Raw genomic sequence first — 14193 nt, 5'->3', positions numbered from 1 at the left:
AGCTGACGATTGAGTTGCAGTGTATATACTTTCAGAGTACAGGGATATTGCGGAGTGTAAGAATAATGATTAAAATCTAATTTACTTTAATCTGTGTAATTGAGTGGATTTGTACAGATTAAAGAATTCAAAAGAGAATGGCAAATTGGTTCAAAAACTAGCTCAGTGGCAGGAAGCAGAGATGATGATGGACAAATAGTCTTCCCTTTGCAAAACTGTTTCCAGTAGAATTTCACAAGAAGCAGTCCTCTTTTGCTGTATATGCTAATGATTCAGACTTAGAAGTGGAGGGCATGATTAAAAACGGTTTGGAGATGATGGAAATGTTGAGCTTTTTGTTGGTAGGAAGGAGGATAGATTCTGACTGGAGGAGGATGCAGAAAGTCAGATGAGCAAAAGCAGCAAATAAAATAGTTCAAGGAAGTATCAGGCATGGTACTTGAACAGTAGAGCAAAGCAAGGACATGTATAATAAATAGATGAGTATTCAAAATGTATAGGAACGGGGGTCCTTACAGTGCATGCTCAAAGATCTTTAATGACAGCAAGATGGGTAAATATAGATGGTTTAATAAAAATAAATGTAGCTAAGGGACAGAAAATGAGAGTAGGAAGTTTATTGTCGAACTGTTTATAACTCTTGTTAGGCCACAGCTTGCATGTTGTGTACAGTTTTGGTCGCCACATTAAGGGAAGGTGTGATCGCACTGAACCAAGTTCAGAGGAGATTTGTCAGAATGTTGGTATAATTTGATAAACTTCAAAATTGAGGAAATGTTGGGAGCATTTTCTTTGTGAACAAGTGTTCTACTTCATCAGGAGGGTTACATTAAATTTACTCCTAGTGAAATCAGAAATCTGGCAATGGTGTAACTGATAGAGGGATTAGAAGTAAAATGAAAGTACTCTCAGGACAGGGATTTAGAACTTACTGATTAAAGTTCAAACAAATGTTCAGTAAGTCAGGCAGCTTTTGAAGAGGCAGAATCAAATTCATGTTTTTGACCTGCAAGTCACTGACTTAACAGCAGTGGAGGCAGAAGCCTCATTGTCTTTATAAAAGCTTGAATGTATAGTTGAGTGACCATGACCTGTAGAATTATGGATTGTGCAGTAAATTGGGATCAGGTTGGATAGTTCAATTTCAATGTGATGGTTTGAGTAGGCTCCACCAATGGTGTAAATTTCTTAAAGTCACTAAAAGTTGTGGCTCACTTTAGGAAGACTATTTTACAATGAAAATACAAAATACAGGGTTTTAATTGCTGAAGGAATGCAGTTGGGGAAAATAAATTTGGTAGGGAAATAAAGTAATAAAACAGGATAGAAAAACAGAGTTTAAGGAAACAAGCAAACAAGTCATTAGAACTTATAGTGCCAGTCAGTGACGCAGTAAAAATGTGAATGCACCTCTTGGATATATTCTTAGAGATGTCATTTGAACCTTCAGAGACTTGTTTGATCATACTTAGCGCACTGTGCACAACTCTGGTCTCTAATAAAAGTATGTGCTAGCTTTGAAGAGGATGTGAAAAAGATTTGCCATTTGATATCACAACTGAAATGTTACATGAATCCAGAAAAGCTGACTTTTTCCTGAGGAGTAATTTAATAGATTTTTTTAAATTAGAGAGATGTTGATGACATGAAAAATGTATTTCCATTCATGGAGAAATTGAACCATAAAAATAAAATCCATTATGGATTCAAGAAGAAGAAATGTTCAAACATGACATGAATCAATGAATATAATTAATATGCATAAAAGAGGAAGCTAGATAACTTGAAAGAAGCTGAAGAGTTGCTAATTGTTTTAGATAAGAAGGGTAGGAGAAAGCACTTATAACATCACTAGAACAGATGAACACCAGAACAGACCTAATGAGTTAATGGCTATGACATAAAATCTATTTAATAAAATGAAATTCTTTTGAAATGGTAGGGTTTTGAATTTACGAGAATTTTCAATCCCATAATAGCCACAACTCCTGGACAAACTAACACTAGTCAAATCTCCCTTATGTAGGTTCACATTTTTGGTGCTTCCTTGGGAGGATTTTTGGCACAGAAGTTTGCAGAATATGCACACAAATCACCCAGAGTTCATTCCCTTATCTTGTGTAATTCATTCAGTGACACATCTATCTTCAATCAGTCTTGGACTGCCAATAGGTAAGATGTTGAAAGAACGATATTTCATTATTAATGTGCAATTGTTCATTCTTAATCATCTGGAGAAACCCATTTGAATTTGATGGGATTGTAGAATCTTCAATTTTTGTCATTTTTCCCACTTACTCCAATGTACCCTCTGAGTCAACACATTTTAGTAAATGTTACAACCCAAAAGAAAGCAAATGCATAATTGTAATTCATTTTTGATTTAAGAGAAGTTAAATGATTAAAAGTCAGTCATGTATTAATTAAAACACATGTCCATGCACCTAAATCATAAATCTTTCTATTAGCAGGTATATACCAATCTTACATTGACCTTGTTAAGGTCCTGAATTGTACGTTTCCTGTCTGGATCAGTTCGTAGACCAAAGATATTGTGTGGTTTGCTTGTAGCTTTATCTGTAGTGATGCCCAATTTCACTGTCTTGGCTCCCTAACAGCTGATTTGTGTACGAAGTTAGTTTAGGACATTCCACTTGGACTGTTATCTTTCAAAAAATACTCTTAATACCAGTGCTGACTCCATAGCCAAAGTCTGCCACAGTTGTTGGGAGCTGATCTGAGCTGGTGTAATGAATATATAGCTGCCATTTATTTACAGTGTCCATCTCTAGAAGTGTGGTGGTGTTACTGTAGCAAGGGTAGATAACATAATGAAATTCATTTGCCTTTAATGATTTTGGAGCTAGCATTCAGAGCAAAATCAAATTTTTGTTTTGCATAGTTAGAATGTTCACTTTTTGGGGTGCATATGTATTACTTGAGTAATGTCAAACAGGTTTCATACTGGTTCCTAAGAGGAGCGTGAAAACCTGCTGCAATGATTGTTGTGTAGTAGCACTTGCATCCACTGTGATGAAGTGCTTTGAGAGGTTGGTGATGAAATATATCAACTCGTGCCTGAGAAGTGGCTTCAGATGCCATTTCATTGGCTCTTCACTCAACTCTGGAAAATCTGAACAGCAAAGATGCATAATCAGGACTACAGCTTGATATTCAGACTGAGCTGGCTAGGCCACGACCATCGTATGAAGGATGGTAGACTGCCAAAGGACATTCTCTATGGAGAACTAGCAGCAGGCAAGAGGAATGTTGGTAGACCCCAGGTTTGCTTCCAGGACCTCTGCAAGCACAACATGAAAGCCTTAAAGATCAACACAGAGATGCTGGGAGAATACAGCAGATGACCGAAACAAATGGTGAGTTACTCTTCAGCAACACCTAGAGCAAGACGAAAGAGTGATCCTGAGTCAGTTTGAGGAGCGAAGAGCACAACGGACAACAATTCCACAATGCCCTACACATGCAGCAACTATGGCAGAGCCTACTGTTCCAGGATTGGCCTCAATAGCCGTAGTTGACGCTGCTTGACAAAGCAGTGAAACTGGAGGTGCAGTACCTATGGTCGACCATGATGGACGCATGCGTGCACGCATGCACACACACACACTCCTCCCTCCCTCCCTTATCAGTAAGCTTCAAAAACTTGTCCTCAATACCTCCTTGTGCAACTAGATCCTCAGTTTCCTCACTTGAAGGCCCTTGTCAGTTCGGATTGGCAACAACATCTCCATAATGTCCATTAGCACAGATGCACCACCAGACTGTGTGATTAGTCCTCTGCACTATTCGCTTTATGCACATAACTGTGAAGCTAAGCACAGCACAAGTGCCATATTCAAGTTTGCTGATAGCAGCACTGTCATTAGCCGAATCAAAGGTGGTGACAAATCAGCATATAGGAGGGGGTTTGTAAATCTGGCTGAATGGTGTCATAGCAGCCTCTTACTCAAAGTCAGCAAGACCAGGGGCTGATTATTAACTTATGGTGGAGGAAGCTGGTGGCCAGTCTTTACTGGGGGATCAGAGATGGAGAGGATCAGCATCTTTAAATTCCTTGATGTTACAATTTCAGAAGGTTTCTCCTGGGCCCAGCACCTAAGTGTCATTGCAAAGAAAGCACAGCAGCACCTCTACTTTCTTAGAAGTTTGAGATAATTCGGCATGTTATCTAAACTTTGACAAACTTCTATAGATGTGTAGTGAAGAGTATATTCAAACAACACACACAAAATGTTGGTGTAACACAGCAGGCCAGGCAGCATTTATCAGGGGAAGCACTGTTGATGTTTTGGGCCGAGACCCTTCATCAGGACGAACGTCTGCCTGGCCTGCTGTGTTCCACCAGCACTTTGTGTGTGTTGCTTGAATTTCCAGCATCTGCAGATTTCCCCGTGTTTGCTTTTGAAGAGTATATTGACTGGTTACATCATGGTCTGGTATGGAAAAACTAATGCACTTGAATGGAAAAGCCTACCAAAAATTGTGGATATGGCTTAATCTATCACATGTAAAGCCCTCCCCACTATAGAGTACATCTACATTGATCGAGAACCCCCCCCCCTCCCCCACCCAAGTCTTCTTGTCTTCTCGCTGCTGCCATCAGGAAGAAGGTACAGGAGCCTCGGGACCCACACCACTGGGTTCAAGAACAGTTATTACCCCTCAGCCATCAGGCTCTTAAATCAAAGGGGATAACTTCACTCCACTTGCCCCGTCACTGAACTGTTCCCACAACCTGTGGATTCACTTTTAAGGACTCTTCATCCCATTTTCTCAATATTTATTGCTTATTTATTATTATTATTTCTTCCAGAATTTGGAATTTATTGTCTTTTGCACTTTGGTTGTTTATCCATCCTGTTGGGGCAGTTTTTCATTGATTCTATAGTGTTTCTAGTATTTACTGTGAATGCCCAGAAGAGATTGAATCTCAGGGTTGTAAATGATGACATATGTACTTTGATAATAAATTTACTCTGAACTTTGAACATTGACAAACACTGAGAATCTTCCTGACTGCCAATCCTACTGTCACCATCCACTGAGCTTGTATTTCGAAGATCACCCCCAAGTTTTTTTTTTAGTGCACGTGTCCATACTTGCACAAAACAACATAGTGTTATACTGCTATTGTACAACTTCTGAAAATACAAAGCTACTTGGATTGCATTTAACAATGTTGGTAGTCTATCACCTCGTTGAAATCAAGATATTTACTTGCTGGTATTTTTTCCAATATGAATTTTAAATCTGATTCTGCAATGTACTTTCGTCTAAAGTCACTACACCTTTTGAGATACCTGGTAGTAAATGCAAAGTACACATAACTCTGGAATCATCCATTATCACTGTATTAGGTAAGACAGCACTGGAGAAAGAAAGGTAATGTTTCAGGTCCGAGACCCTTCATTAAAACTTTCAACAAATTAATTCCTGTTCTCCACAGACATTTCCCATTCTTCTGAGTATTTCTAACATCTTATGACTTGTTTTTAAATTTTAAGCATTTGTAGCTTTTTGATTTTCATTTTGGTTGAACATTGAAGAGTTCCAGCAAAGGAACAGGCCTTTTGGCCCACCAGCTCCACTGTCCATAATGGCAACGTAAGCAATCTCATCTGCCTACACTTGGTGCATATCACTCTGCTTCTTGCTTGTTCACGTGTCTCCCAGGCACCTAACACTTTCTCTGTGTTAACAAAGTACATCTTGTACATCTTTTCCCCTCTCACTTTAAACCTGTGCCTCCTGGTGTTTGACATTTCTGCCCTATTGAAAAATACTCAAACCATCTACCCTATTGATGACTCTCATAATGTTATATATTTGTATCAGATTGCCCCTCAGCAACTGATGTTTCAGAGGAAACAACTCATATTTGTCCAATGTTGTCTTATAGTTAATACCCTCTAATATAAGTATCAGCCTCATGAACTTCTGCACCTTCACCAAAGTCTCCACATCCTTCCTATAATGTGACCAGAACTGCACATGGTACTCCACATGCAGCCTACCCAAATTTTTATACTGCTGCAACTTAACTTACCAAATTTTTTACTTGGTAACCTGACCATTGAAGGCAAGCATGCCATACGTGTCTTTTAAACTGGCTGGTGGCATAGTGGCATCAGCGCTGGATCTTGGGGTGAGAGGTCCCGAGTTTGAATCCGGCTGGCTCCCTTGCATGCTTTCCATCCGTGCCTGGGTTGAGTGTTGAGCTAGCAACTCAACCTCGTTTTAAAAAAATCCGGAGGAGGATGAGCTTCGCCAGGTTTTAAATACCCAAGACACGCCATACGATGAGCAATCACCAAAAAGATCAGCGGAAAAAGCTTGTCATGACGGTGCCTCAACGACTCCACCAGGAGTTAAGGAGACACACACACTTTTTCTAAACCTAAATATGGTCATTCTAAGCCCTCTAATATGTTTGTCTTGATCAATTTGTAAGCATCTTTTTTGAAATGGTATTTCAACAAATCAGCATGCAACTAAAGTGAGGCTAATATATCAAGCTTTGCACTGATTCTTTCCGAGTTAAAGTAGATGATGTAGGTAGAAAAAGGGATGAGGTTCTGCGGGCAAAAGTTATGGCATTAGGAAAAAGGTTAAAAAGTAGGACCTCAAAGGATTGCTCTGTGCCAAGTGCTAACAAGTATAAAAATTAGTGTAAAGTCTATAAATATGTGGCTGGAGCATTGGTGCAGTAAGGAAGGATTTAATTTTGCAAGGCATTGTGACTTTCTGGGGCAGTAGGCATAGGACAATACAAATTGGACAACTTGTTCTTTAGTGGGGCCTGGAATAAATCTATGTGGGTAGTTGAGGGGAGTTGCTGTTACTATTGGGAAGATCTTAACAAGCTTGGCAGAGAGTGGAAACCTTGAAATCAATTCCGGAAGAAGGAAAACAAAATAGTTCAATAGTTCCATTTAATATCAGAGAATGTATACAATATGCAACCGGAAATTCTTACTTTCCGCAGACAGCTTCAAAGTAGAATAAAAACCCCCAAAGAATGAATGACAGAAAATGTATAAGAGCGCCAAAGCCCCCTGCCCCCCCACACACAAACAGCATCAACCCCTCCCCCATTTATTCTAGCAGAAAGCATTAGCAATGCCACCACCCACCATGCAAGTGAAAGCAAAGATCCCAAAGAGAGACCATGACCTACATTACATCAAAACTAGCCGTTCACTGCAACATTTCAACATCCCACAGGCTCTCTCTAACAAGGGAGAGATAGATACGCTCCTTCCACAGTGAGAGGGAGACAGCAGTCGCAATTTTGATGTTACAGTCACTCTGAAACGTTCCTTTTTTATTTTGAGTTCCCTGACTCGAGACTCAGCATATTGATTATCAAGTGCTGAGACCTCCAAAAGCCACTCTTGTTGTCTTTAATGTTCTGGGTCCCACTGCCGTTCAGTATGCAACACCGGTGAGAATTTGGAGGTGCCTGACTTAAGGCCAAACCTGGACGTGCCAAAGCATGGCCGATCAGTGAACTCAAGAACTTCATCAGAACCACAGTCTTTGCTGCTTTAGGTCAAAGGTCCCGATAGGACCCCCAGCAGCCTTGAAAAGGAAAAGGGAGACATTAGAACAGGACGACTTTAACTGTTTTACTGATGAGCTAGGAGAAGTCGCCCTCTGGTGACATCCTTAGCTCCACTAAAGAGGTGGACATTAAAGAGCATAAACAAATTACACAAACAAAGGCTATTAGTAAGTAGAGCCCTAGTATGGAAAAATACTTTAAAGTGGCAAATTAAAGTTGGTAAATCACATTCACACAAGGTGAGTAAATTAATGACACATGGATATGATCTTATTACTAAGTCATAAGTATATTTACAGCGAGCAATGCTGGCAGTTAAATATGCAAAAATATTTGATGTTAGGAAGGCTTGGCAAAAAGAATAGGAGGTGGCTTAATGCAATTAGTAACAGATTTGTGCAGTAGCAGGATATGATCTTGGCTTGAAAGATCACAATATAGAACTAGAATCAATTTGCATTGAGCTAAAATAAAACCAAGTGTGAAAAAATAGATCACCAAATAATAGTTGTAATATTAGGCCTGACGTAGTATAATACAGTAACCATGGCAGCTTTCTGGGCAAGTCACTTTTGCTTTGAATAGATGGAGTGTCAATTCATAGAAGGTATATGTGATGGTTTAAAGAACAATCTATAAAGGAAAGTTAAAAGTCCTTTTGGACAGTGAGAAGGGGTTAAATTGATGATCTTGCTGTGTGAGCACTTCAGAGATGAATGATTCATGATGGAAGGAAAGAAGTACTTCAATTTGCAACTACGGTCCTAGATCTAAACAATGGAAACTATGAAGGTATGAGGCATCAGATGGCTTTTATAGATTTAGGCATGGCAGTGGACAGACAAATATTAACATTAAGGAGTGAGTACACTGACAGTTAAGTGTTTTTACTTAATGTAATAATAGAAGATTGAAAAATCAATCCATGGTCAACTGATAGGTTAAGAATAGGATTAAATCTAAAGAGGAGTCTGTTATAGTTCTCAGAATATAGCAAGCTTGAGGATTAGGAGCATTTTAAAATTTAACAAGAAAGCGCAGAGATTTAATTCAATTTATAACATGCAAAGAACTAAAAATTGATCTTCAGAAGCTGCCACAAGTAGGTAAAAATGAAAATATAATTTGAGGTTAGAAACAGGAGAATTTATAATGCAGTGCAAAAATAGTAGAGCAATTAACCATACTCTGGTTATTCCTTTGCAAAAAAAAAAATCACAAGTAAATCAGCTAGGGAGGCATGAATCTAATGAAATGTAAGAATTAAAGGAAAATAGTAATGGTAAAATAAAGTGCTGAAAGCTGATAAATTCCCAGAACTTGATCATCCGTATCCTAGGTGGTCTTGGAAATTGTGATGTATTGGTTTTTCAAGGGTTTCAAGGTTTCAAAGGTACATTTAATGTCAGAGAAATGTATACAGTATACATCCTGAAATGCGTTTTCTTCACAACCATCCACAAACCCGAGCAATAATTAAATGTTAGAACCCCAAAGCCCCCCCACGTGTAAGTGGCAGCAAGCACCGATCCCCTCCCCCCCCAACCAACAAAACAAAATCCTTAAATTCTATAGATTATAGGATTGCTCCTGACAGAGACTCTTAATAAAAGAAGGTGGCCATGGGACTACAGACCAGCCTAACATCTATAGTGGAATGTTAGTTTGTGTGCATTTTGGAGAGAAACCAGCAGGGGGTGGTGTTTCATTCACTTGCTGTCCTGTCCTCAGTGGTAAATGTCACAGTTTAGCAGGTGCTTTTAGTGTATTATGTCCTGCCAATGTGAGCTAGTGGAGGAGGGGATTAATGCTTTGGGTGATGGAATGCCAATCAATGTACCAGTTTCTTTTGAAGGTTATTACTTTATATTTATCCAGTTGTCCATGTCAAACTTTACCAACCTCAAGTATTTTTCCCTCTAGTTATCTTACCAATCTTAAATGTCTGACGTGTGATTGTTATTCCCCTTCTCTCACTTCGTTATTTTAAGTACTTCTATGAAATCCCTTTTCCTCCTTTCTCTGCTGTAACAAGAATGACCTCTGTTAAGGATCAGAGAGTTGTTATTTGTATGAATAGACCATTCCATCCATTTGCTCAACCCCTTGCTTGCAAAATAGTAAAGAACTGGTGATGTTAATCAAGTGGAGGAAAGAGGATAAAGTAAAGTGAAGCCAGGAACTACAAGACAGTTTGACTAAAGGGAAATTTGCCAATACTAATACAGCATCCTGTCAATCCCATTCCCCTGTTCCTTCCCTGTAGCTCTGCAAGTTATTCTCTTGTGTCCATATAGTTTTCTTTTAGCAAAACTGATCTTAATTTCACCACTCTTCAGGCCAGTGCATTCCAAATAATTGCCAATTCTTCAATAAAAAGAGATGTTTTGGTAAAAAAAAATTATATAGACACATCCCTAGTTTCTGAACCATTTTTCCTCTAATCTCTCATTCCTAAATGGTCATACAGCAGTTGGAGCTGCTGTCTCTCAGTTCCAGAGACCTAGGCTCAATCCTTAACTTGGGTGCTGTCTGCGCAGAGGTTGCATGTGGTGGTAGGTTAATAGTCCACTGTAAATTATCCCCTAGTATACGTTAATGATACTAAAAATCAGAGTTGCAGGGATACAAGGAAATGGACAGAATGAGTCTCACGAATTCCTCACCTGTGATGAACCTGATGGGCTAAATGGCCTCCTTTGGCGTTAACAGGATATGATGAACTTGTTCTCAAGTCTTAATCTCCATGCTAAAATATGGCAGTCACAATCTGAACTATTATTTTGTATAGATTGATCCTAGCTTTCTGGCTTTGTATTCTACTTTTATTAAAAGTTCAACGTGCTTCGCGAACAGTTTTATTAACAATGATTTGTTTCCACTCTGTTTGCCATTGTCCCTTGAAATGCAACAGGATGTAATAGGCTGCTGTGTGAATTCAGGTTTTATTAATCTCATTGATCTCTTGTGAAAATCCAGATTTAATCTAAGTTATCCCAGTGGCGAGAATTAAAAATTGATGCAAACTGGAAAAAGAATCAGATGACCTGAATATCAGAAGATTCTAAACAACGTACTGCATAATCAAAATATTCATACTGTTTTCCTTATAACAAACCCCCAGGATGTATGACACTGATAGGAGTACTTACGGCATCACTAATGGAACTGAGGGATAAGTGTACTCTTTCTAAGGGTACTAGTGAGGGAGTATAGAACTAGAAGAAAGTATTGATCTTTTATCCTTCTCTCCATCTTTCGTTGTAATCAGATGCAACGTAGCCTTTAAGATTTGTTTTCCTCAATTCTTTAAAAAAAAACTAAATGACAATACGTGAGGAAATCTGCAGATGCTGGAAATTCAAGCAACACACAAAATGCTGGTGGAACACAGCAGGCCAGGCAAAATCTATGGGGAGAAGCACTGTTGATGTTTTGGGCCGAGACCCTTCGTCAGGACCAACTGAACGGAAAGATAGTAAAAGATTTGAAAGTAGGAGGGGGAGGGGGAAATGCAAAATGATATGAGACCGGAGGGGGTGGGGTGAAGCTGAGAGCTGGAAAGGTGATTGGCAAAAGGGGTACAGAGCTGGAGAAAGGAAAGGATCATGAGACGGGAGGCCGAAGGAGAAAGAAAGGAGGAGGGGAGCACCAGAGGGAGATGGAGAACAGGCAGAGTGATGGGCAAAGAGAGAAAAAAAAGGGGGAGATAAAACTAAATATATCAGGGATGGGGTAAGAAGGGGAGGAGGGGCATTAATGGAAGTAAGAGAAGTCAATGTTCATGCCATCAGGTTGGAGGCTACCCAACTGGTATATAAGGTGTTGTTCCTCCAACCAAAGGTGTAGCACTCGTATGGGTCCCAGTTATGCCTGCCTTTTTGTTGGCTTTGTGGAACAGTCCATGTTCCAAGTCTATACGGGTATCCGTCCCCTTCTTTTCCTTTGCTACATCGACGACTGCATTGGCGCTACCTCCTGCTGAATTTGTTGACTTCATTAACTTTGCCTCCAACTTTCACCCTGCCCTCAAATTTACCTGTTCCATTTCTGACACCTCCCTCCCCTTTCTTGGTCATTCTGTCTCCATCTCTGGAGACGGCTTATCTACTATAAACCTACAGACTCTCTCAGCTATCTGAACTATTCCTCTTCCCATCCTGTCTCTTGCAAAAATGCTATCCCCTTCTCACAATTCCTCCATCTTCGCCGCATCTGCTCTCAGGATGAGGCTTTTCATTCCAGGCCGAAGGAGATGTCTTACAAAGGGGCTTCCCTTCCACCATCAACTCTGCTCTCAAACGCATCTCTCCCATTTCCCGCACATCTGCCCTCACCCCATCCACCCACCACCCCACTCAGGATAGGGTTCCCCTTGTCCTCACCTACCACCCCACAAGCCTCCGGGTCCAACGTATAATTCTCCATAACTTCCGCCACCTCCAACGGGATCTCACTACCAAGCACATCTTTCCCTCCCCCCTTTCTGCTTTCCGCAGGGATCACTCCCTACACGACTCCCTTGTCCATTCATCCCCCTCCCCCCCCATCTCTTCCCACCGATCTTCCTCCTGACACTTATCCTTGTAAGCAGAACAAGTGTTACACCTGCCCTTACACTTCCTCCCTCCCCACCATTCAGGGCCCCAGACAGTCCTTCTGGGTGAGGCAACACTTCACCTGTGAGTCGGCTGGTGTGGTATACTGCATCCGATGCTCCCGGTGTGGCCTTTTATATATTGGTGGGACCCAATGCAGACTGGGAGACCGTTTCGCTGGACACCAACGCTCTGTCTACCAGAGAAAGCAGGATCTCCCAGAGGCCACACATTTTAATTCCATGTCCCATTCCCATTCTGATATGTCTTATCCATGGTCTCCTTTACTGTCAAAATGAAGCCTATCTTTCTTTTCAGTTAGTCCTGACGAAGGGTCTCAGCCCGAAACGTCAGTCAGCGCTTCTCCCTATAGATGCTGCCTGGCCTGCTGTGTTACACCAGCATTTTGTGTGTTGTTAATGGAAGTTGATAGTTTACCTTGAATACAAAGATACAAAAGTAGCAAAGATATGTGGGTAGAAGCAGTTCCTAAAATGTTGTTTTCAGGCTCCTGTAACACTCCCTTGATGGTAGCAATGAAAGGAGAGTATGTCCTGGGTGATGGAGATCCTTAAAGATGGATGCAGCCTTTTTGAGGCATCGTTTTTTGAAGATGTTCTTGAAACTGGAGAGGCTAGTGTCCATGATGGAGCTGATGGCGTTCAGAACTTTCTGCAGCTTTTTACCCTGTTTAGGGGCCCCTTGATACCAGGCGATGATGTAACCTGTTAGAATGCTCTCCATGGTTCATCTGTATAAATTTGATGACATACTAAGACCCCTTGAACCCCTTTTGGAAAAAAACCCACTGTTGGCTTTCTTTGTAATTGCATCCTCAGAGATGTTGACACCCAGTCACTTGGAAACTGCTCACCTATTCCACTGCTGATCCCGCAAGAAGTGTGTGCTCATTTGACTTCCCTTCCTGAAGTCCACAATCAGTTTTCTGGTCTTATTGACATTGAGTGCAAGGTGGTTGATAGGTCAACCAGCTGCTCTATCTCACTCTTGTATGCCTCCTTGTCACCATCTGAAATTTTGCCAACAGTAGTTGTGGCATCTACAAATTTGTAGATAGCATTTGAGCTGTCTTTAGCCACACCGTCGCAGGTGTAAAGAGAGCAGAGCAGTGGGCTAAACTTGCATTCTTGAGGCGTGCTGAAGTTGATTGTCAGCGAGGTGGACATGTTATTTCTGATCCATGTTGACTGTGGCTTCCCGATGACACAGTCAAGGATCCAGCTGCAGAGGTCCAGGTTTTTGAAGTTATTCATTAGTACTGAGTGCTGAATGCTGAGGTATAAGCAATAAACAGCAGCTTGTTGTAGGTATTGATAACTTCCACGTGATTCAAGGCCAGATGGAGAGCCAGTGAGATTGCATCTGCTTTTGACCTGTTGTGGCAATAGGGAAATTGCAATGGTCCTAGTCTTTGCTTAGGTAGGTGTTAATTCTGGCCATCGTCAGCCTCCCAAAGCACTCACCACAGGAGATGTGAGTGTAAATGGGCAATCTGCTCTTGGGCACTGGTATGATTGTTGCCCTTTTGAAACTGGTGGGAACCACCGACTATAGCATTGAGGGATTGAAGATGTCCTTGAGCACACTTGCCAATTGGTTGGCACATGTTTTCGGTGCCCCACCAGGTACACCATCAGGGCCTGATGGCGTGCAAGGGTTCACCCTCTTGAAAGATGTTCTGAAGTCAGTCTCAGACAGGGTCACCAGATGCTGCATGGATTCACACAGGTGTAGTGTTAAACTCTTCAAAAGTGTGCATAAAAGGCATTGTACTCATCTGGGAGTGAAATGGCACAGCTAGGAAGTAATGGCCTGCAAACCCTGCCAGACCTGATGTGCATTCGATTCCGTCTCTAACCTTAATCGGAATTGCTTCAATATTTCACTCTTAATATGGTGCTTTGTAGGTCATAGCTGGACTTCTTGTCCATTTCTGGATCACTGGACTTGATTGCCACGGATCTAGCCCTCAGCAGACTACGAATCTCC

At 41.0% G+C, this 14193-nt stretch overlaps 1 protein-coding gene across 3 annotated transcripts in view; it reads left to right on the top strand.

Annotated features, from left to right (window-relative positions):
• Positions 1 to 14193, top strand: part of spg21 (SPG21 abhydrolase domain containing, maspardin) — a 104141-nt gene that overhangs the window by 64128 nt on the left and 25820 nt on the right. For all 3 annotated transcript variants that reach the window (XM_059952634.1, XM_059952631.1, XM_059952633.1), the window contains one exon: positions 2027 to 2172. In XM_059952634.1, the coding sequence (XP_059808617.1) occupies positions 2027 to 2172 (146 nt within the window). The remainder of the gene's footprint in view (positions 1 to 2026; positions 2173 to 14193) is intronic.

Source organism: Hypanus sabinus, chromosome 28 (genome assembly GCF_030144855.1).
Source record: "Hypanus sabinus isolate sHypSab1 chromosome 28, sHypSab1.hap1, whole genome shotgun sequence".
Lineage (NCBI taxonomy): Eukaryota > Metazoa > Chordata > Chondrichthyes > Myliobatiformes > Dasyatidae > Hypanus > Hypanus sabinus.
The sequence above is the reverse complement of the archived record's forward strand: the minus strand, read 5'-3'. Positions and strand labels throughout refer to the sequence as shown.